General features: G+C 37.6%; 1 protein-coding gene across 1 annotated transcript in view; it reads left to right on the top strand.

Annotated features, from left to right (window-relative positions):
- The first annotated feature begins 857 nt into the window (after positions 1-857).
- Positions 858-25,944, top strand: part of LOC113083542 (protocadherin-9-like) — an 85,860-nt gene continuing 60,773 nt past the window's right edge. The window contains exon 1 of the mRNA XM_026254591.1: positions 858-913. Within this exon, the coding sequence (XP_026110376.1) occupies positions 899-913 (15 nt within the window). The 5' untranslated portion in view covers positions 858-898. The remainder of the gene's footprint in view (positions 914-25,944) is intronic.

The following is a 25,944-nucleotide window of genomic DNA, read 5'->3' as shown; positions in this document are numbered from 1 at the left end:
CTATTATCTCAGACGCCTAGGGCTGACCACGCAATGTTTGTCTTTCACCCGACAGTGGGTGTGAAGTGAGGTTACCACACAGCCCATGCTGACTCCTCTAAGTGCTGATGAAATATAGATGTTGAAGTCTGGACCGCTCAATGTTTCATCTCTCTTGGTGATACCATAAGGAAGCCATTAATAGTGTCAGAGAGCATTAGTCTTACAAAAAGAAGATAACTGGATGTAAGAGAATGAGTGGCAGCACCTGCTTGGAATCAAGTCTGCGTCCCAAAAATATTAGTGAGAGAAGTTTGTCACCTGCTGTGCAGGTATGTTTTCCCTCATATGTATGCGAGGTCACTTCAAGATGGTCATTTCCCCGTGCACTGCCTTTATGTGTGCAGAGGCCCTGCATCATGCATAATCACAAACAGCAGGACCATCTGTTGTTATCTTGTTGACTTACCTACGTGCAACCTCTTTAGTGTTGGTTTTCATGTATCAGTCTGATGTAGCACCATATTTACAATATGCTAATTGGTTAATGAAATCCTGTTTGAGAACCTTTGCATATGTTATGAAGCCTGTGCTATGTGTTACACTCATGTTTTCAGCAGTGGATGCAGAAATAGGCTTGTATGGAGAAGGTTTGCCGTAACCATATGTTGGCGGTATATTCCACCAGTGCAGATTGATGACCTTAACCTTTATTCACTCAATTGGCTTTTCCATTTCTTCAGAATAAGTGTAAGCAATAGGTCACTTTGTTCCCCCTTATTACGAAACATGCAATTCATAGGAACTGTGCTTCAATGTAATAGTTTTATTCGAACTAAAATAACTAACAAGGAGTGATTTGTTTTTCTTCTAGAACCAGAGCCAGACTCCGGATAAAACATTCCCTGTTGTCCCAGCCATGTGCCCCCACAAGGTAAGTCACTGTCTTACTAATGGGTCTGCCTGTTAGAGGCATTGTATTTTCAATGTGTGATAAAGGTGTTACAGTTTGTTGCACCTCTGTGAATCGGTGGTTCTAAACTGGTAGATCACAAGCCCAGAATTTGTCTTTTCTAATAGCAAACAGAAGGGAAAAACAATATGAAAATGTGTCCTTTTTAATTGATGTCGCAGACTGAGCTTTTTGCTGTCTTTTTGTTGTTAATTTCTCTAGCTCAAACATTTCTTTACCGCGAACAATGCCAATGTCATGGGTTAGATGGCCAGGGTGTCCATGAACTGATAAAAAGCATCTACCAAATGCATAGATGTAAATTACCTCGTCAAGTTAGGCAAATAGCAACATGGACATGTTGAGTTATATGCTCTGGTCCACAAAACTGCACCAGGTAAAAATAAAATATTCTGGATGAGCTGAGAAGCATTTTTATTTTACTTTATTTTTTTATTTGTTTATTATTTTATTTTTTTACACGTTATTGTCAACAATAATTGGCACTCGTAGCTTTTAAAATTAATAAAATATTTTTTTGTCTTTGTTGTTTCATTTCATATTTTTCTATTTGAAAATTGGAAATTAATTTTGAGATTTGGTAAAGCTTTAATTTAACGGTGTTACTAAATTATTATTGATATACATCAGATATTCACTGATACAGATCTGATATGATAATATGATACCAATAAATCATGCATCACACGCACACACACACACACAAATAAAAAGGTATATTCACTCTTGGTTCCTAGTTATATTAACCTATTTAGGAATTTAATAAAGGTTAATCATGTTAATCACTTTTTAATTAATTTTTTATATATAATTGGTGCTTATGTATCATGGACATTTGTATCTGAGAGATCATTTTATTCTGTAAATATTTCAAAATGTATTTAGTTTTTTGCTTAAATATGTTGAAATAGGAATATATATATATTTCTCCACGCTGCCATGTACCAGAGCAAGGAGGCATGACAGCAGAAATGTCCTTTTTATGGTGTCTAATCTCAGGTTGGAAACCAGGTCCTGAATTAAACCCTAGTATTGTTACAAGATTCCAAATTATCAATGATTTCATGACTTTTGGGCTCATGATTTACCAAAACAGTGACAAGAATCTGTTTAATTCTTTATGCATATGAACAAAAAGAAAGTACATTTCCTACCTGAAAGCTGGCTGCCTCTTGGCTTTTTCACACAGCATACTGTATGTGTGTGTGAGAAACGCTATAATGTGTTATATTGCCAAACCTCGCACTACTGTCAGTCCACTAACCCAAATGTGCCAAAGTACTCATTTCCTTTTCTGGTTGACTGGGTGGGTCAAGAGTAAATACCTCACAGAAAAGTCTCTGAAAGTCAGACACTGGTACTTCCGACAGCATGTCAGCAAGCGATCCAGTTCAGCATCCCTTAATATACAGAATACCATCAAAAGGGATTCGAAGCTGTAAGAGAAAGTGGCAAAATATTTATACAAATCACCCTGGTGCTCATTATGAGATGTATGAAAAAGGAAATCAGCTTTGTCCTGAACCTCTCGGCACAAAACATGGCTCTAATTGCTGACCTGTCCTTCACACGAGCCTGCGTGCTTCACCCCTGTCGAGATCACCTCTAATAACACGTTCTACACAGTGCTGATGTGCTCGAACTCACCTGCTCGACACCCAGGCTGCAGCGTTTTGTCCTTGAAATGTAGAGAGCATTGCAATTCCCATGTTGCTGTCAGCTCCCCTCGAAACAGCTGATTTGGATGGAGGTAATGAAGGGATGCGACCGATTTGTGATGGCGTTAACGTTTCCCACGACCAGCAGAACATAATCTCTGTCTTGTCATTTCCCATTAGTGCCTTTGATCTGCACAAACCAATATGCAAAGAAAGCAATAGGGTAGTGGAGTAATTTGGCGTCACTCAGCACCAAATGAAAGTATGATGGCTAAACGGTTAGATATGATTTCTATAATAGGAATGTCGTACTGTGTGGCACTAAGACTGGTACTGTTTTCTTTGCTGGTATTGTATGCATTCACAATGAAAGGGAGCTAATGAACAGAGAGCTTTTAAAGGATAGGGGAAGGGAAGGAAGGGAAGGATGGCGGGAGAATGAGAGAGCGAAGCTGAGGGGGGTGAAGAGAACACTAAGTATACATAATTGCTGCTTGACACATTGGCCAAATTCTGCTGTGCCAGGATTGGAGTGAAGATGATTAACGGCTGTCCGTGTGGGTGGGCATCTTGGTCACCCAGGGCTTCTAGTTTCCATAGCAATTGTACTCCAAAGGCCATACATTACGTTGTGAGAGTGCCTGAGGCCTGAGCATTGTTAAATTCCCCAATAATATCTTACATTATGCATTAGTCCACTCAGCGGTAATTCATTCCAGCCACTGCGATTCACAATAGGTCAGAAGTGAAAGTGGAGAGAGTCCCAATTTCAGACCGCCTATCAGAACGTGAAGGATGGCACATCTCGATGCTTAACGTTGATCAAGTGGCCCCGACTTGACGGAAAGGGATCATTTGTCTGACATTACAGTAGGCACGTCTGTTCTGCCGATCAGATGGACTGATATTTTGCAGGTATTTAAACGGCATTCATAAAGGCTTCAAGTTAACCCTAGTAGGCACCACGTTGAAGAGCCTCCCTGTCGAGCCGCCAAAGCAGATGGCAGATGGAGTGCAGAATTTGACCCTTTCCTCCCTGAGCGGGATGCATCCAAAACCCTGGCGCAAGCCGCCTGATCTGGTCATGGTACAAACACAGACACATATTTCATCTTTCTCCATGACGTCACATCCTCCAGTTCCCCTGCCACTCAGAAATTTGCCTTTGTGACCGCGCACTCCTCTGCATCCTACTCTAAATGGTGTTTTGAACTTGGGGGAACCGGTGGTGAATAAGCACATCTTAAAAATTATTCATACTAGATAATATATGGAAATCCCTCCAGCCATGCAACAACAGGCTAGTCATGCAGCAATTAAGCCACATAGCATGCAAAACTCAAGGCAGCGTGCTCTGCATTAGAGGCTCTACTCATATACTGTGCATGCGGCATTCAGGAGGAAGTAGGTGTGATGCTGGAAGACAAACAGCAAAATGCCCGAACCCATACCACCGTCTCAGCATGGTGCCTGAGGATGCTTTTGCAGACATCTTTAGACAAACATGTAGTAGATCTGGAAAAACTCACAATTGGAAAGGTCAGTTGTGACCTCTGGGTGCAGGGCAATGCTGAGCCTGTCACTAGCAAGCACAGCATGTTCATGTCAAACAGAGAAAAGGTGCACCGGCCCCCTCACTCTCCAAATCTGCCGTGCATTATGTTGCGAGTGCGTGCATCTGTATTGAGGATATCTATAGCTGTTTTGATTCATCAGGTTTGTCGGGAACTGAGAAAAGGTTCTTATTCAAATTATTATTTTAATAAAACATGTACAGCACAACCAGTATTGTCTTCTAAACAAATGACTTGAATGAACAGCTCTCTTCCACCTTCAATACCATGACTGAGGTGAGACCCTTGAGCAAGGCACCAAACCCCCGACTGCTCCATGGGCGCCACAGTTCACTACTCACTGCTGTGTGTGTCTGCACTTGGGCACCATACTTGACCACTCATTACGTCACTTAATCCCCGACACCCCAACACCCACCCCCCACCCCCCCACACACACACACACTTTTGAAATCAAGAGGTTAAATGGTTAAATTCCTAATTCAATTCCTAATCATCAGGTGATCAGATTGTTTTTTAAGCACTAAGTCTGGTAACATATCTAGGCTAATTTCTATTTCAGAAAAAGGATTGTGGTCCTCCATTCGGTTTGTTCTGCTCCTGCACTTGGCTGTAATTACAAAAGCAGTGTTAATATGGTGTCTCTTTAATTGGCAGACTTGTTGGTTTTTTACAGCCATATTAAAGTGGGGTCTGTGCACAGGGTACCACATTTATAGACTTGTCCCTCACAAGGTCCTCTGGCTGTGGTTGACCCGACTAATGAAGAGATGAGAGGAATACAACCCTCTGGAATTACAGTCGTAAACCCACTCGGATTGGATGATTAATGGCATCAGAAAAAGATTAATTTGTCCCATTTTTCACACACTTTTCAATATTAATCAGTCACACTTAAAAAGAACTAATTTTTCCCCCTCTTGTAACCACAAAGAGCATGGCTTTCTCTGAAACTATGGCAGATTTCCTGCTCCCCTAGTTAAACCAATCAGGGATTTTGCCACATGCTGTCCAATCAATTAAGTCAAATGTGTGTGCAGCCCTTTGCTATAGAATCATTTATCAAATCAGCGGAGGTGGCAGAGTGCGGTTACCCAGGAGTCTGAGGCTCTTGACTCCCGTCCACCTGGAAATCTGCTCAGCATTCGGATTCAGGCATTCCTGGTGTCCTCCATCCCATTAATGGGGTGTCATTGTGTGCACTGGATTTAATTCAGCTAGGGTCCAAAGGCTTTTTTCCATGCATTAGCCTCTTGACTACATAGTTTAACCTCTTAATTTTTTGAAAGCTCTGCCCAGAGAAAGCTCGATATTATATAACAGAAAGGCAGCCATTAGGATTCAAATGATTTGCTTTTTGCTGTTGCTTGGTTATTGCATTTAACGTTACACGATACACAACCACGTTCAGCGTGACATAGAGGCATCAAGCATAATCTGGTTTTCTGCCATTATTGTGTAATTTGTGATCGGAAGTGAAAGAATCCCGAGTTCTTCAGGTGGAGGTAATTTGCTGATTGTGCTGGATGGAGAAGTAGTTTGGCACTGAGGGGTCATTTAGTTCATATATTGCACTTTTTAATAATGCTTTCATGTTTCTTTGTTCTCATGGCTCTCAGAGGAACTCCTGGCGAAAACTCAAACTTCACCTAATTTCCTTCTGAGGCAAGTTTTATTTAGATCAGGCAAAAGCAGGAAATTTAGAGATGCAAAAGATTCTATTTTTTGAAATGGATTATTTGAAAGCCTTTAAATGAGCAATGATTTGTTTGATTATTAACTATTATAATCTTTTTAATATAGGCTACTTATGATGTTTACAGTTGTGCTATACTCAATCCTTATCCACACAGCGGTGTGAAGTACATGAATAATTATTCAACACAGAAAGTGTAATTTTAACTGAATTATTTTACATTACAAATTTTTAATCAAATTTACAAAATGTTTACTTTTTTTATTATCAAGATGTGAAATACGTCCACTTGATTCAGTCTGATCCCCTTACTATTCATGAGTATTTGTATATGTTATTTACATAAAGTTGTTAACTTTTGGATATATATGAAACATACACTTATGGACGTATTGGCAGGATCTAAAATAGCACAGATTTGGAAACAGAAACATCTTACAAATACTTTAAATTCATATTATGTGGATATTTAATATGATTTAATATCAACTTAAAGCTACCACTTTCCATAAACATGTAACAGGCAGATAAATGCGCAGTGACTTTTAATTATTAACTTTAAAACAGCCTGTGAAAATATCAAGTGCAGCATTTTTACTTAAATGTGTTTGACACTTTTGAGTTGAATTTTGACACAGTTCCTATAATGTCACTGTTAATCTGTACTTTTGACACCACTGCTTATTATGAATCTATGTTGTATAATAAATTGAGATTACTGGGAGCCGTCCACATTTTGTACTATTTAAAGTGCTTTTTATGTAACGAACACTTGATGTACCCCAGGAACCTCTATATAAATGAGTTTCCAGCCATAAACAAGGTCTAGTTCGGTTAGAAGATGTGCAAAGAATAAACATACTGAGCTCAATCAAAACTCAATTGAAGTATAGGACTCCAAGATAATGCAAGAGTTGTTTCAGTCCCAGGATTCTCATCTGATCTTCTGTACTGATCAAAGTCATTCAACTAGAGTGCTAAATATTTCAGTAAGAATAAAAAACAGTGTGGGATGATCACATGATTCATTTCTAAGCTCTAAATTGGTCTTTTCTCTGTATTTAATCTGCAAATAAGAGGTCTTCAGACAAAGTTATCCCACTAAAGTGCAATTAATCGATTATTTGAATCTGTGATTTGTGCAGCTCCACATTTCATCGTGTCCTGTTTTGACAAGGAAATCAATTTTCATATTCAGGAAAAAATAATAATAATAATAAAAACATCTGTAGCTTTTATTGCACATGCTTTCCCCACATTTATGGTTATAAGGTATTCCCTATAATGCAGTATAATGATCCACCCATGGAAGGTAGTAATTTTCCTGATGTAGTGTGAGATGCTAATGAGCCTGTGAAACACGCGGCTATAGGAGTAGTGCTGTATCTTTACAGTGAGTGGCTAAGCATAGGGAGCATGAAGAATCTCCCATAAGCTTAAAAGCAAAATGAATGCCTCTCACCTTAGTGCAACCTTTCCCTCCCTCTCCTCTTCATTTTGTTATTCATAGGACTCTCACTGTCAAGTTTGGCAATAATTTGGATATTATTCTTAAATACGTTCCCAGCCCCATTCCGAGAGGCACCAAGGGGAATAGACAAGGGATAGTTAAAGGTGATTATTATTTTTATTTTTATTTATTTATTTATTTTTGCAGCGACGATTGATCTTGTTTAAAATGTAAAATATAGGACTTTCAGAGACCCTCTGTCTGGTCTACATATAGCAGTTTTTGTAGGGGAAGGGCTGGAGGAAAATGTGATGGTATGATAATCATTAAACGGATATACGTACTATGAGAGCAGGAATATTATTCAAAGGAATATTAAATTTGCTCCAAATACATGCGTTGTGGGAAGGAGAAATAAGACTCATTGGCCTCTGCTCCTCTAATCCAGAGCTGCTTCTCACATACAGCAAAGAGCTTGATAATAAGATATTTACTTGGGGTTTGTTCTCTAAAGGTCCATATGGGGCTTACAGGTCTTGAAGCAGTCAGCTTGACACTCAATATAAACAAGCTCTGGAAGATTTCAGACTGAATCAAGCGCTGGAGATTTCTAACACTGTTCACTGTGACAACATATGCTGCGTTTGATAGCTATAGCCAGAAAACAGTGAGAGGTCTGGAATAGAAATAATGTTGGGTTTGCTCCCTTGTTACACTGGTTGATGACATAGACTATATTTTCAGTCACGGGCCTGTTTTAATAGGGATTTTTCATGTGCAGATGTGCACTGTTATTGACGGTTACATTTTGTATTGTGTTTGTTCTCATGCATTATTAATATCTTGTTAGTCATAAATATAAACAGTTTTTGTCATGGCTGGAAAACTGTCTGTCACTGATGTTAAGGAAAATCCATTATTCCATCACCCTCGAATAATTTACTACCTGTATCATTCACTTTCTTACATGGAATGCAAAAGGAGATGTTTAGCAGAATGTCCAAGCTGCTCTTTTCCATAAAATGTAAATAAAGAGTGGTCACAAATGTCAAGCCTCCTTTCCATTATCTCCAGCATTTACATTTCAGCTACTAATAGAAGTAGCACTGAACTTTCAAACTGTCCGTAAAGTTTGAAAGTATATATATATATATATATATATATATATATATATATATATATATATATATATATATATATATATATATATATATATATATATATATATATTATTTTACTCAAAATTATATTTTTTTACATTTTGATAACATTTCCATTTTACAGAAATGTTGTTTCAAACAAGTTTTATTTAAAAAATGTTGGTAATTATCGGCTCATGCTCTTACTTTTGATTACAGTACATGACAACCGGTCTGTCGGTAGCTTACCTATATATACTATAACTTTAATATATGTTTCAGTTTCATATGGAAATACACATTGATTATGTTTACATGCAGCCAATAACCCATTCAAAACCGGGATATTAGCAATAACCCGGTCGCGCACGGCCATGTAAACACCGGCAAAAACCCGGATATGCTCATATCCCGTTTTTTAAAAACCGGGATATTATACCTGGGGTACCCCTTTTCTAACCCGAATATTTGGTCTTGTAAACGCGTTTCGGCATATCCCCATCAAAATGTGTGTTCTGCGCATGTTCTATTCGCAAGGAATCTTGGTCTTTTGAGTCTTTGGATACAGGAAGAAGAATCGGAAATGACGCATATTGCGTCTTACGCCCAGACGCTAACCGTGCGTCGCTGTTTACATCGGGATATTGGCGACTGATTACACATTCCATGTATACAGGAGTAACTCTCTCTGCTCACGAATGTAAACGGGTTATCCCGAATGTTTCAGAAACCCAAATAGTGACCTTAACCCGATCATAACCCGAATTTTAACAGCATGTAAACGTAGTCACTGATGTTCATCCACTTGGCAGTTTGTTTCTTTTCAACTATATTTTGTATTTTGTAACTACTGTTAGAACGTTTTTTTTTGTTTGTTTTTTTTTTTTTTTTTTTGTGGACACACTCTTCCTTCTGTAAAATGTTGATACCTCTTAGCTCTCAGGATGTAAAGGAATATCCTCCAAAGTCGAGGCTACATCACACAGACAAAGCAAGTGCCAGGCCAGCAAAATGCAAGCACATCAATCCAAGAACATTTTCAAAATATCAGATAGTGTCTGTAATACCGCTGCCATGTGCTTAGTGTTCCTGGAGTAGAAAATCCATATTGAAAGGCCAACATGGGAATCTTTTTATGAAGTGATTTGACTGCAAACAGAATTTCCACTTTAATATTTTGTACGGCTTGATCCCTGCGGTTTTTACCTCACCCTTTTGGTGAATCACAAACCAAAAAAAGAAAGAAAAAGAAAAATGTACAGTAGTTTACAAGTCAAGTCAGTCAAGCCCAGAAACTGTTTTACATGTTTTGTTTTGTTGTTGTTCTTGTTAAAGTTGTTGTTAAAGTTGTTGTTGTTGTTGTTTTTTTTTTCTGTTCTTATCCTTGGTTGCCCTTCTCAGCTTATAAAGCCTTTTACATTATTTATTTATTTATTTATGTATTATTATTATTTTTACTGTTTATTACTTTAGTTTTATTTCATTTTATAGTGAAGATAAAACCCATGACCTTGTCTTTCTCTTTTCAGCTTTATGAGTTGCAGTCTCATCTCTCTGCAGTTTTTCATAAAGACTGTGTGCAATCAAAGCACAAAATTCTCAGATAGGCCTCCCCTCGTTTGTAGTATTTAAAAGCCTCTAGACAGGCTTTTCTTGACAACCGCAATTATGTTTCTGTAGAAAAGAACTCAAATTATAAGAAAAGACCTGTTCAGAGACTAGGAAGGTCCATGAATACTTGAAATGCAGCACATGGATAACTGTTATTGAGTTAATTAGTCTGGGCTTATTAGGTTCTCCCCTTCAGTCTTTCTCTCTCGGTAAAAATTACTTAAGTCCACCATGGGTATGCATCTTTTCCCTCAGTTTGAAATCAATCTTGACAATCAATAACCATCGCTATTAATGTTAGAGAAGGCAAAGCCGAGTCAATACCTTTAAGTGTATCAAAAGTGTAAATAAACACTTGAGAGGCTCATATGTAAAAAAGTGAGAGTCGTCGTTCCTTAAATTGGCAGCGATTAAACTTAAGCATTTATGCATTCATAAAGCTTTTTAATTACACACTTATAGCCTTAGAGTATAAACAGACATGGATTTTATGGAAATCTGCAGTAATGCAGCAAAATACCTAGTCTGTCTAGACTTAATATGATAATATATATATATATATATATATATATATATATATTGTTTTTATTTATTTATTTATTTTATTTGAAGAGTAAATATTAGATATTGCAATGCCTTTAATATTTAAAAAAATGTCCTGCTTTTGTTAGATGATCCATCATATGGAATCTTTTAATGAAAATTACCATCTGTATTTGCACAAAAACAAAAAAAAGGCAAATATGACACCTGCAGGTTCACTGCAGTTGGTCATCATATTTATGGAAACACCTAGATCCATATGGTGCCCATATGCTTAAATATGATTCAGATGAAATCTGTGTGGGGTTCCCGCTGTGTTCACAAACTTATCCAGTATCATTAATCAGTCACCATCAGGTGTCTTGTTTGCCAGGCGAGGCCTAAGTGACAGTGATAAGTGATCTTCCTCTTGTTCCAGCATGAGTCCTAATACAGTGGGCTTTTCACATTATCAGCCACAGACAAAGACAGTGCCACCCCGAATGAATGGAAGTGTCTAGTTGTTCAACAAGTGAACAGTCCAAACCATTAACAATCTAAATGTCATGCTGAAGACGTTAACATTGAAGGCTGATGCAGATATTAGGTCCTTACTTTTCCCATCGTCCGCCCGTCAAAGCTTGAAGCTCAAACAACCTTCCGACTATCTCTTTTCACATTGTGCTGCAATGACAGAAGCCAGGTGTTTGGTGAGAACAAAAGTAGTTTTGACCTTTGGCCTGATGAGGGATTTAAGGAAGTGTGGAGGGCAGAGTTATAGACTGATGGGTAGTTAAACGTGGACTCCAAATGGTTCTTCTCATGGGTGCAAAAATATTAACTTGCCCTCAGCTGCCAAATCTCTTTCTGGCTTCTCTTGCATTTTTCCTCTCTCTATCAAAGGCAGTCTTTTTCGTTTGATAATGCCTTTACTTAATGTATAACTAAAGAATAGCATCAAAAAGTTGTTTCTTCAAAAACTAGATCCTGTTTCATCTTGAGCCTTCAGACTAATGCAATCAATAAGATATAATTATTAAGTTAACTCCAACAATGTAATTGAAGATGTCCTTTAACTCCACCTACATTCTAGGGAGCGCTTCAGAAAATTCGCTTTGAATTTGCTTGAAAGTACATGATTGAATTTTAATGCATAATTAAATCAAGCAGTAAATCAATTCATCCCCCTCTGAAAATGAGAATTCAACTCTTCCAAGCATCAGAAGCCAATTATGATGAAGTTATTATCATAGAGTCATATAATGGCACCAAATGACTGCATTGGCACCAAATCGGCGCTCGGCGCTGCAAAATTGCAGGTACAACATTGAGTATGTGTTGGCGCACATGCTTTCCATCTATTTCACTCAAATAAAGATGGCAGTTTACCCACACAAAACCTCTGGGGGGGACTTAGACTGCTCTCTTGATGAAGAACCAGATCAAACTGGTCTAATTTCCTAAATTAATCCTCCAGAACTATTACCAGCGAGCCCAGCCTCTGCATAATGTGATGGGCAAAGGGAACATTGATGAACTTTTTTAATTATTACTCCTCTTGGGAATTTGACATACTGTACCAATACAGGGATCCACTCCATCAGGCTCTGCACTGTTTTCCATCTCCTTTTTAATTCACCCAATTTGTCGGTGCAAATGAAACACTGAAAGGTTAGAGTGTGGAGTAATTAACAGCACAGGGCCTAATGAAATCAGGAGGGGATGGCGTGTACCGTGAGGATCAATACAGGTCTCTAAGTGTGAGTTGGGCAGGAATTGTTCTGAGAAATAAGGAGCACTTAATAGTAATAAGTTGATGAAAAGGCAACAAACCTGCATGTGCTAAATGAGAATCTGTTGGAACACAGATAGAGGTGTCACTAGAAGGTGGCAACATATCAAACTGCGATCATGTGGCGACGTGTTGAGCTATGCTTACGTGTTCTCAGCTAATCAACAGAAATGGATGCACCGTGCCTTGGGTTTTAAACCAACGAAGAATGAAATGAAACTGTCAAAGGGTGGCGTATTTATTGATCTTCTAATATGAGACTAATATGCAAAGTATTTTTGTGTTTGTCCTGGTATTGGAGGAACAGATGCTAGCTGTAAATATGTGCAGCTCTCCGCGCGTTCCTGAAGCAAGAAGAAGAATTAATCACATGAATACTTCCACTTTAAACTCCTGCTTGTCTCAGACATTAATGAGCAGCGCAGGATTGATCATTTCACATCTTGCGCACCATTTTCCCATAGTGGGAGCGAAATCTGCAGTGGCGATGTGCCAAAACATACTTAACAAAACTGGGCAGTGTTGACCTTTAAAAGTGTGAGGAAAACATCTTTAAACACAATGTGAAATGATAAACGGGTGGCTGGAGCTAGTTATCACTATTTTTACTTCAGTGAATATTTCTCAGGGTACATTAGAGGATAAGTTCTGGAAGTCGCATTTTATGCCGTAATATAATCTATCTATCTATCTATCTATCTATCTAGAATATTTTTAGTGAACAAAACTCTTTTTGAATATCTTAGTCAATGCCGAGTTTTACTCACAAATTAAATATGTGTTTTATTTATAGTTATAGATATTGGATATTTGGGTTAAGAGCATTTAGGTTGATCGAGTCAGACAATTATGTAGCATGTCAAAATAGCATCTGCCTGTTAGCAGTGCAATTTATGCAAATAGAAATGGCGACGAGATTGCTGGGATTGGTGAAATGCCTTGAACTTCCTCTTCAGATGGTTTCTACATAATTGCATCTGAGGGAGAAATCATCATGTGATACCGAGTGTCAACCACTTCCCCCCATTAGTCCGCATATGCCCAATTACAGTTTATGATGTTGCTATGTTTGGAGGTGGGAATATGCTTCAACTATACGTGTCTACGCGAGTGGGCGGTTGTGCACATGCTTCAGTGGAACAAGGTGCAGTGAGATATTACACATTGAAAGCTGCGCTGTATTTCACCGAACACAGGCACATAAACAAGGCTCCCTGGGCAACTGTCTGATGGCAGGTCACGTGATTCTTTCACCTCCACTTAACAGCTGAGGTGGAGGTCCAAGGCCCGCCAGACAGCTCTGCGCGGCTGAGGTACTACGACAGCTTGTGCTTGACCGTCCTGTCACTGTTTTAGCACATTACATGGCACTTCCTGCCAAGGAGTCCCCAGTCATGAGAGCAGCTATTTGAAGCATTGAATACAGCAAGAGAACACCGCTCCTCAGACTCCATCGCGGGTTAGACCGAAGACAGAAAAAGACTTCATTGAGACAGAGATGAGAATAACATACATTTACATTTTTACGTGTGTTCCGAGAACAGTACATTACGTTTAGAACAGTACATTGGGTCTAAATGAAAATGTGTTGGTTTTTATTAAATTGACTGTTATAATTCCAACATATAATTATGAGTAAAAATCAGTGTTGACAAGTATAACTGGCTGCCTCGTGTTTGAGTGTAGCCTGGCAGCTCGTGATCCAATGTAGGAAAATTGTTTATGATTATTACTTGACCAATTGTCACTATTTACTTATTAGACACATATTAATGGCTTATTCTGCATGACCATATTCTAGATCCATTAACCCGACCCAATATCTTAACTTAATAACTAACTTGCTAACTATTAATAAGCAGCATGTTTTTTTGTTTTTGTTTTGGTGAATACTGTATGTGTTCCCTAATCTAAAATGTCACCATTATCCTTTATTATCCTATATTATTATAGGATAATAAAGGATTATAATAATAAAGGATATTATTATATCCTTTATTAGGTTACACTTTATTTTGATAGTCCACTTTAGACATTCTACTGACTATAAGTAACTTTGTAACTACATATCAACTAAATCTCAGAAATTTGCAACTACATGTCTACTAACTCTCAAAGTAGACGGTTAGGGTAGGTTTAGGGTTAGTGTTAGGGGTAGGTTTAGGCTTAGTTTAAGTTGACAAAGAAAGTGTTAGAAGATGTTTAGCAGACAGTCTACTAATTCTCTTTTAACTGCTAGTTGACATGTACTTGCAAAGTTACTTACTGCTAGTAGAGTGTCTAAAGTGGACTATCAAAATAAAGTGTTACCCTTTATTATAATAATATTATTATTATAATAAAGGATAATAAAGGATTCATTATCCTATGTTACAGTGAATAAATTACTATTGTTGTTGTTATATATTATATAATGTATTTATGGTCTATTTTGCAGTACAATAATACTATAGATTTATTTATTTATGGTTTTAATAATAATAAGTTCTTATACAATGCAGTCATATCGAAGGAGGGAAGAAATTATTTTCTTTCTTGCAGGATGTGTCCTTTCTGATTATGCCTGAGTAATATTTACATACTGTATATTTATGTAAAATGACTAGTTCGGTAAATGATGAATCAGTTTTTTGTTTATTGAATTACAAATAGTGTTTACGAAGGTACTGTTGTTGTTTATTGTTCTGAAAGAAAAGAAAAACCTTCAACAAAGTCTTTAGACCAATTTTACCCAAATAACATCATTTTTGGAGTTTATATTTGGCGAATATTTTTTGATGATTAGTGATTATATTATTATGTTATGGGATTATATATGATGATGATACTAGATTTTTCCTGCCACCTTTCTTTTCTTTTTTTCCCCCCAGATAGGATCGATATGGAAATATTGCTGTCACAGTAATAGTAGTCCTCCATCTGCGTTTGTTCAGTCCTAAGGGCAAAACGAAGAGTTCTTTGTCTTTGCTGAGGCATGAGCTTGGCTGCAAACAAGCAATATATTTTAGCTTTATTGAAGGGGTGAGCACAGCGGAGCATCATTCTTCTAGTCCTGACAGAGCAGGGTGACTGTTGAAGAAGGTTATGCTCATCGTAGGTTTCGTCCTACATTCCAGGCCACTTTGACAAGACAGATTTCTTTTATTTATTTATGATTTTTTTTTTTTTTTTTTGCCAAAGCATTTGGTTTTATAAAGACATAAGCTTTAAAGCAGTGCTGGGATTTGGCCTCCCTGGGGTGTGAGCTTAGTCCAGCTATAAACAGTGCAGTTCCAGCCTGGTGGTGGGTCTGAAATTCGCCCATAATAGCACCTCAACACGCCAGATCCACTGAGACAGGTTTGGGATAGAGAGCGATTGAAGGACAACACTAAACAAGTAGTCCGCTGAGGATTGTGAGCCCAAAGTGAATGTTTCCTCCTCATCCCAGACATCACAAGAGGGCTGTGACCCCAGCAAGGACATCTTTAACAACAGCACTGCACCACAAGGCTCAAGTGCTTAAAACACCTCAAACATATGGCTTGCTAAACGAGAACACTTGCGATGTTTATTCATGTACTGCCAGAATACTAAACGAAGAAACGGGGAGCCAAAAGGATGGTGAGTTTAGATGAATGAGCATTAATTTGAGCAGCTATTGAGCAGGATCCTTAGCCGTGAATATATTATGGCTTGTGTTTAATTCGGTATAGAGCAAAAAGGAGTAGTGCAACTGGGTACAGTTATAGCAATGGAATTACAAAATGCACAATGTTCAATGTTCAAAATACTGATGTTTTACTCGAGCTGATATTTTCAGTGACCCGTTTGATTGCGGGAACTCAATTTAAAGGCACTGCAAATGAACTCACAATTTGCATGATTTCCAGCAGTATGGAATTCATCTCACAAAAGACAATGTGAAAAATGACAAATAAAAATGTATACTGTACAAACTAAAATTTAAAAAGGAAAATGACAAAAATGCACACACACAAAAAAAGGTTAAACTTTAACCAAAAATTAAACGGACACAGCAAATGTAAAAATAAAACCTAATTCAAAATATTAATAAAACTTTAATAGAATCTCAGTCATTCTAAAATAATACTGTTTCACTTATTTGTTTAGAGGAAAAGGCGACTTCAAGGTTGAAATAAATTGGGATTCTGAGACGCAACACAATAAGCCCTGGTATTTTTAATCAATTATTAATTCAATATTTTAATGATCAGAAAGATGGGGATGATCAAAGGCCTGGTTCATGCTTCTCTGCCATTGCTCACTGAGACACACTCCGTCTCTTTGAAGTGCTGTGCCAACAAATGCACTTATCTCCACATTTTCCTGTCAGGCATACATGTGGAAGCCCTGATGAAACACTGGCCTGTAGATCAACTGCGGCCAGGCCAAGGTCATTGACTCATCCTTTTGCCATAGATTGAAATACAACAATGTATAATGTACTCCTTTAGATCTGTGCTGGATGTTCAGCTAAGAGAAATCTGATTAATTTGAAGGTTTCTACTTTTCTTTGAATCATCAAGACTACTTCTGATTAGAATTCCTCTTTTCATCATTCAGAATATGTCTTCATTCTGTCATGTCTATGTTCTGCATTACTGCCAGAATACAACATGCCCTTGTACAGTTAGTTTTTTCCTTTAAATATAGTCCATATAACATTTTTTTTTTTTTTTATTAATGTAAATTATTAGGTAAACAACAGGTAGCAGAGCACATTCTAATTGTTTCTTATCCAGCATGCAATATAAATAATGCTAAATAAAGCTTATTTAGCATGACATTTAACAAACAAGACCTTCATGTTTCCACTGTCTAACCATGAGCACTTCTCTTCGACACAATAATATAATATAAACTCTTTTATATGTCAAATATCTTTCCCTTTATTACATAACATAAAATAACACTTAATTTCTACATTTATCCTCCACAACTCATCCTTTTCAAAGCATGCTGGGAACTAAAAACCCACTCTCCAATTTTCAGACAATTTCATTAAGTTTTCATTAAGAACAGTACCTTTTTTTAAATTAATGAATGCAGAAATTTGAGTCTAATTTACACATTAAGCTGATCAACAGAACACATTAACAATGCTTGCGACTTAAAAGGTGGGGTGTAATTAAATTAACCAATTAGATCTGTTAACTTGCAACCATGCATTTAAGCTGTGGTAATATGTCCACTGAATTTCTTTTTAGAGTGTAAATATAGTTGAAGAAAATAGCATTATGTCGAGTGCATAACAACATGTTTGTGCACATCATTTTATGTCAATGGTTTAGTTGACTACAATAAAAAATAAACATGACTTCAGTATCTGAATTACAACAGCACATTTCATTCAAATATATGTCTCTGGTTTCAATCTTTTTTCAATTTCCGTGCGCATTACACTCTCAATTAAATCTGAATAGTACATTTTGGTCACCCAGTGCAAGGACAAAGCTCACATTAACTCCCAGCACATGCATCTCCCGCTAAAAAGGGCTCCCTGTAGTGAAAGCATGGTTCCATTCATGGTTTTAACCTAATGAGCTAATTAATTTGTTGATTATTATTTTCAGCCTCAAGATGGATTGGCGCACGGCAGTGTTTGTCTTCTTGAACAACCGCATGATTCAAGGGCAATAAATTCACAAGCTGAGATGTCTCAATGCCTTCTGATGAATCAATTCAATCTGTGACACGAGAAGAGATGTCTGGGAGACTTTTCCGCCACCCTGACAGCCTGTCGATGACCTGTATTTATGGACGTGTGCTGTCTGCCTTTAGCCACGCTAACCGAGGCTTTCTATTGTGTTTGTCAAAGTAATTGTAAAACAAATAGGATATATTTTTCCCTGGTTCGGATAAGTCAATGTGGGCAGATACTGGCCAAGAGCACAGGTTGTTAATGTTTCCAAATAACAGCTAAAGAAATGCTTTCGTTGAGCATGATGTATAAATTATTCTTTGGTGACAAGATATAGGGTGAAAAAGGGCTAGGTGCTGGAACTTTGTAAGATGCATTAATATATTTTCAAAAATGATAATAGTGATGGGGTAAGACTATATAGTTTATATTGATACAGTATTTTGACATTGAGAGTGCATCTGAAAAATTGCAAAAAACAGAGTGAGCTGCAGTGGGGAAACTGCATCATCCAAACATGAGACATGCTGTATATTAAGTGCTTTAAACTACCTTAATCGTATAGTTTAACGTGGCTTGCCATGTCAAGTACTCTGACAGATGCATGTTATGATAGAGATGCTGTTTCATGTGAGTACTCTCATCAGAAAATGATAAAAAGTCTCATGCTGTCTGTGCTTTTTTTTTAAATGTTGAAACCCAGCCGCGAAACCTTTACAGCCTTAAGAGTCATCTGCCCTGAAATAAAATGCTTTGCAAGCATAATTTAGCCATTGTGTGAAAACAAAACTGTACATTTAGCCCACTTTGTAGAAATATCGAGATATACATTGTATGTCGCCATGCAGCCTAAAAATATCAAGATATGATTTTACGATGTTGCCCAGCCATGCTGTGAAAGCATTTAGTTATTAATCTGTTTACGGGGCTAAACACCACCAAGCAAGGCTTTCTTAGCCTACTTTCCAAATCGAATGGAACCATCTATTTAAAAACAAGAATATGCTTTTTAAGACCATATTCCAAAGCTCCATATTGTTCATCTTGACACCAAAGCTGGCTGTCCCATTTCCAGTGTGTTCTTCTCTTGGAGCTAAACTCGTGTAATGGTAGTTGGCTGAATGTGAAACTTTGTAGGAGCCGTTCCACTTATAACACTGCCAGAAGATAAAACTTTGTGCCTGTTGAGATCTACATCTCGTTTTAAACGGGTACACCAGAGGCCTTGATGAATCTTAGTTGTTTTCCACGACAGAAGCAATTACGTCGGTGGCGTCTGAAGGGGGGCTTTTCGCCGCCATGGTCCCACGCTACTCTGTAGCCACATTGTCTGAAGCCTTGAAGACCTGACAGGCCACATCAGTCAGCCTGTCCCGTACTGCTCCGTTGCAGATACCCGTGGGCCCTCTTCTCTGTGATTTGTTGATTTGTTGACACGAATACTTGCTTTCCGTTCACAAGCAGATCAAAAGACGCAACCGTCAATCTCACATCCCGTGGTCCTCGCCATTTCTTCATCACCGTTGCTCCTGCGACATCACAATCCTGCTTTTCTATTCAATATCAAATTGCTCATTTATTATCCTTGAAACAAAGAAAACACAATCTGTGATTAAAAATTAAACGACGTTATCTCTTCCTGAGCTATTACACAGTCCCTCGGGGGAATGCTATTTTGCTGCCTTGCAGGCGTCTTTTGTTCTCATTTTGGAGGCATGTCACTATTTATTGTTAATTTTTGATGCTTCATTTGATATGCAGTTCTCCCCGTGACATGCATGAATGTCTCATCTGAGTCAGTGACTGCCTGTGAAGTCCTGATTTGAGGTTCACATAGAGCAGAGAGCGTATTCCACCACAAGCTCTGTCAACCTTCTAATGCTGTAATCATAGCTGACTGCAGACTCACTCTGCTCCACCACCCAAATCAATACGTAATCAGACACATAGAAACAGTTTCGCAGAGGTAAATACATGTGATGTGGCTTCTCAATCAAAGGGGTCTGATTTTGGGAGCTGTGTCTCAACTCCATAAATGTAGTTCAAGGTGAAAAGTCATTGTTGAACTTCTCTGTGATGGTCTTGTAGCCTGGTTTGGACGCGGCTGTCTAAAGCACATGTAGCTTTGTTACTGGACAATAATTGGAGCAGAGGACAACTGTCCTCATTAACAGTCTTTACCTAATCCCCTTGACCCCTCTGCAAAACTGTCTAAGCTACTGAGAAACTAAAAGGAGCCTGTCGTAAACTCTAATCTACATTCACTTTTTATTTAAGCTTAGGGCAGTGAACTTGACCTACTCTCTCACAAGTTGCACTTTTAAAAAAAAGGGTTAGGGTTAGGGTTAGTTTTTCAGAAGTTTTGCATTAAGTTGTTTAAAAGTGACCATAAAGGCATATATAATGTTACAGAATCTTTAAATGTCAATTAAATGAGGTTCTTTTAAAACTTTTGAATTCAACAAAATCCTGGAAAACTTTTTTCAACACTGATAATAATGAGAAATGTTTCTTGAGCAGCAAATCAGCATATTAGAATGATTTCTGAAGGACCATGTGACACTGAAGACAAATAAAGCTTTGACATCACGTGTAGCCAATTATGGTAACCCTAATCAGAATTTGTGCTCTGCATTTCACTCATCCAAATAGAACACGGAAGCTTTACTGCGGCGCCCGGGGAGCATTTGAGAAAGGCTGTGATTTTTGAATGCAAATATGTCAATTTTGAGAACACTTAAATTCAGTGTATTTGGCATCAAAGCTATTAGAGATTGACTGAAAGCCACAGAATGCAATTGTATTTTCAGCACATTGAAAAAAAAAAGTCCTACTCTTTGGAATGGCTCACACTCATTTGTCACCTCTGGTTTGCTTAAAATTTCAGGATAGTTAGAGTGCAATTATTTCAGTGCCTTGGCCATCACATGCCTAATGAACTGACAGTTGTTTTTCATTTTTTTATCAGCTCTTGTCAGAACTACAACAGATTTAACAAGCAGTCGTCTGATTCTGCTCTTTCAAAAGCCATTTATTCTGAGCAAATGTCACTTGCAAATGCCTGGTGAATCAGGGTTCTTGATACGTGGAAGGGGCTTTCGGCAGGGTTGGAGATTGTTCTTTTTTTGTTTCTGAAGTGCTTGCCCCAGCATGGATGATCTTTTCATTATCATGAAGTGCTAACCCAGGGTCAGCGTGCACAAAGTTATGATTAGAGCGATCTGTAATCTTCGGCATTTAGTTAATTATGTTGCTCTCGAGGCGGCCATCCATGTCAACTTCAAATCCCTTGAACACTGCTGCCATGTATTTTTTTAAACATTTGAGGTGTAGTCAAAACCTGCTGTCCCTGTGAGCGGCGGTACCATCAAAGCGTTGTTCTAAATTCAGTGTCATTACTCACATACTTCACTGAGCCCTTTGGCAACAAAATGTGAAACAAGACAAAGCGTTTTCACCTTCAGCTGATGAGAACCTACAAGTCTGTCAATGACCTTTGCACCCACTACTCATTTGTCTCAGTAACTGATATCTTTATATTTTTCTTTTAAGAACATACCCCGTTTAAAACACATGTGGTTTGGTTTAGAACCCATCTAATAACCAATTTGGTTGGTTTTGTGGTTTTGTATAACTTGGGTCAAAACAAAACGGTTAAAACAACATCTCCGCAGTCTCAAAATCAAGCATATCACTGTGTTCAGGCCTTGAATGTTCAGTTTATTTGCAGGAAGCGAGTAGAAGTGAGGAGAGGCAGCTCACGTTTCTCAGCTGAGCTTGAGCGCAGACCTGGAGAGATGGCTGTTGGTGCCTTACTGGTTCATGAGCAGCAGCAAATGAGAAAATTAACCATAATGCTATTTCACGGTACTCCACTGCTGGAGATCACCCCTGCCTGGATCTGCAGAGCTGGGATGATGGGAAGCGACTGCAACAGCTTATGGGGTCACTCCACGTGACTAAAGTGCTTTAACGATGCCGTAGAAGAACCCTTTTGTATAAATGGTTCCATAAAGCTCTTTGTGGTGAAATAAGGTTTTTCAGATTCTTAAAAGGTAAGAAAAAGATGGTTCTTTAAAGAACCTTTGACTGAACGTTTCTTTGTGGAAGCAAAAATGGTTCTTCTATGGCATCTCTTAACCTTTTGAAGCACCTTTATTTTTAAGAGTGTATAATTTAATATTTAAAACAGAAAGTATTCAGAGAATTAATCAATGTATGTAAATTATATTTTTTAGATGTTTATTCATTTATAAAAATACTGTATAAACAGTAATAATGTGATATATTTGAATAATAATAAATAACTAGTTAGAGTTTAATACTATCCTTCAGAAATTATTATGATAGCCTAATTTGGTCCCCAATAAATATTGTTTGGTTCTTATCAGATGTATTTTTATCAGATTTACTTTATTTAAATAAAAGTCTTTACTGTCATTTTGTTCCGTTTTTATTGTATGCTTGCTATATATTATATTATATTATATTATATTATATTATATTATATTATATTATATTATATTATATTATATTATATTATATTATATTATATTATAAGCAGAAGTAAATGTTATTATTCTACTATGTCAAACCACATATTGCGTACCCAGTATGGTGATAAATCTCTGTTCCTTCTGTAAGTCACAGCACCTGAGATCTCATTTGTTAAACAATGCAGAGGGAATTAGGTTTTTCACAGCTTGTTTTTATAGCTCCTATTAACCCTCTGTATAGACGTGCAGCTTTGGCTTGTAAATCCCAAACAGCAAATGTTTGTCACACAAAAGTGTGTGGTTGGTGGTTTCTGAATAACAGTATTGTTGTGACTTTGCTTGGAAGAAAGGACATGGTGGTGCACTGATCTGTGACTTCCCTCTGGAAAAGATCCGCTGATGTTCTTCTTCATGTTAATATAAGCACCATCTACTGTAATTCTCTCACTGAGCAATCCAGCCCCATCTGCACATTGTCTGGGTCGCCACCTGCGAGGGGCTTTGGCAGGAGTTGGCTTATTACAGAACTTGGCTTATTTCTCTTTTTTTATCTCTATGCACATACTTTTGATGGTAATGTTTTATCCTGTTGGACAGGCTTTGTTTGGTCTTGGTATCTCCTCTAGCAGCTTGTGTTTGTTTTCTGGATTTCTGGCTTGGGTCTTTAAACAAGTGATAATGTTTCACAGTGCGTGCACACCTTAACCAATATGAAGACAGGAGAGATGACATGCAGACGTTTGCATATGTTAAGACAGACTTTAAAACATAAAGTATCCAAAACGTGAATCCTTTTACGCCTACCAAAATTACGAATCCTTTAAGGATTCATAGAACTCATGGAACTTTTCAGTTTAATAAATGGTATGTTAATATAAATAAACAAAAATAAAACACAGGATTGTAATGGTTGCTCCATAGTGTTCCAATTTTTTTTTTTTTTTTTTTTTTTTTTTTTTTGACATTTCAGCAGTTTCGACCAGACATCAAGTGATTCATGAAGATTTGTGCCTTTCTAAATAAGTAAAATGGTTTGTGTTTTAGGTTTGAAGAAACTTTTTTTTTTTTATTCTGAAGTATTCCGAAATGTAATGCCTTAAAGTTAATATTTAAATTTTTGTGTCTTGTTCATTTGCTTTTTGCAGTCCATTGAGACTTATAATAGAGAGTGGAGCCCTGTGGCTATAAACTCCTGTCCTTGACAGCTGTATTTAATCAATTATGACAGTAGATTTGGAATGAGCACAGCAATTAGAAGCATTAAAAAGATATTTGTGCACATTTCTGGACAGCTGACTGTTGTCATCTTCACAGCACTAAATTGCAATGAATTTCCCTTAAGGGGCATTATGATGATTTACATCTGATCCTGATTAAATATTCAGTAAAAAAGAGGGAAAAGGAAATAAGAGCAGCTAAACTTGCTTTTGACTTCTCATGTACAGTTTATTCAAAATTCAAGCCAGTTGTGAATGGACGAGTGAATCCAGCTAGCCACTTCTCCCAGATGAGGATACAAGACATAAATGAGACATGCTTTCATTGGCATGTTAGCGTTTTGTGATCATATGCATGATAATTTGCATTCCTAAAGCAGCAAACATACTGTTTGAAATATGCAAATCAAGCCAACTAATGTATGGTTTGCTTTAAACATGAAAAGTTCAGCTTACGCCTTACTGCGACTGCATGGCCTCTGAATTATAGATGGCGTAATTCCCCAGTGACAATCTGTTGTTCTGTCAGCTCAGATCAGAGATGAACCACTTAACATCACACTCAGAGGTCAGACGCTGCTTTCTGCAGTGGAGCTGCAAAAGCACGCTGACTAACCTCATAATTAAAGCGAGAAATTAACCTCAGATAGCTGATGACAGTATAGATACAGAACTATATAACATTTCACAGCAGCTTCAGATCATCATCTCTCTCTCTGTTATTTTAAATGCTAAATAAGCTAACTGTTAACATGAATAAGCTATGTTAAAGGGGTCATATGACATTGCTAAAAATAATATTATTTTGGTGTAATGCAATGTGTTTATGTGGTTTAAGGTTCCAAAAACACATTATTTATGTCCCATAATTATGGATTATAATGACTTAATGATTGCATATCACAACACGTAAACATAAAACCATGTCTGCATTTATGATCGGTGAAACAACAAACAACAAACGCTCCTCTGCACTGCTCAGAACTCACATTTGAATCGTTATTGGCAAATTCTTTAAATATGAAAAAGTACTTACAGGCTGTGTGTCAGAAGCACCAGATTGTCCTTGCAAAGTTGCAACTACCCCACACATCTGAATATCCGGGTTAAACTTTTCTGGAACAGTGTTGTAAATATGACTTAAAGGTTCAATTTGTAAGATATTTGCAGTAAAATATCCAAAAACCACTAGGCTAGTGTTATTTATTCTGTCCAGCAGATTACTAACAATATCTCTAAGGTTTTCAACTACTTGTAAATTATGAGAAAATTCCCATTCTAAACAGTGACACGGGGCAGTGCAGTTGTCTCTCAATTATGTTAGTTACCCTTTGTTACCGCCTTTACTGATGTAGAAACCACATGACAACAGTGTCATGGACAAATGCGGACGTAGCTTCGCGACAAACTTCAATTAGAAAGAGATGCTGATCTTGCTTGTGTTTTACTCAACAGGTGAGTTGTTTTGATTCATATCTTTACAGAAAACGTATGTCATTATAACGACCAGCAAGATTAGTATTATGGGGCATACATGCCAAACGCGGGGCATCGTGTCTCTAGACCCGCGCGAGGACGCGTCTGATCCATAGTCTGATTGCGTCTTTGCATTGACTTTGAATGTAATTTACTCGCGCAGATCGTTGAACTCGCGTTAAATCCATGATTTATATTTTCGTCTGATTGATGGCCGTCAGCGGTTGGGTAGAAGATAACAAATCCCATCATTCCACGCTCCTTCTTAGTGTCATCAAACCACTCGATTGTTATTGTTTTGGTAGTGCGCCCTCTAATGGCAGGTCCTACAACCTGTACCTTTAACCACTGATTCCTAGTTGTGTCCTCTTTTGAAAGACCAAACCAAGTATTTTCGCTTTCACAATGAAACACAGCATTTCCACGACATGGTGACGACACGACATTGTGACGTCAGAAGCAACAAGACTACAGTAAGACTCAAAGTTACTTCTTTCTTTGCGTGAACATTTGGGCGGTGTTATGCAAATTTTCCCACACATTGACATAGACGTGGGGGTGTGTTTAAATGAGGCATTTCAGGAGGGCATGGACAAGTCTTAACTTTTAAAAAAAAATGCCTCTTTGGGTTTGAGACTTTAGTCTTTGCAATGTTAGGGATCTCATTTATGCATGAACATCTTGAAACACTCCAAAGTAGAAAATTGTCCTTAACAT

The sequence above is a fragment of the Carassius auratus genome, unplaced genomic scaffold (assembly GCF_003368295.1).
Source record: "Carassius auratus strain Wakin unplaced genomic scaffold, ASM336829v1 scaf_tig00038676, whole genome shotgun sequence".
In the NCBI taxonomy this organism is placed as follows: domain Eukaryota; kingdom Metazoa; phylum Chordata; class Actinopteri; order Cypriniformes; family Cyprinidae; genus Carassius; species Carassius auratus.
The sequence above is the reverse complement of the archived record's forward strand: the minus strand, read 5'-3'. Positions and strand labels throughout refer to the sequence as shown.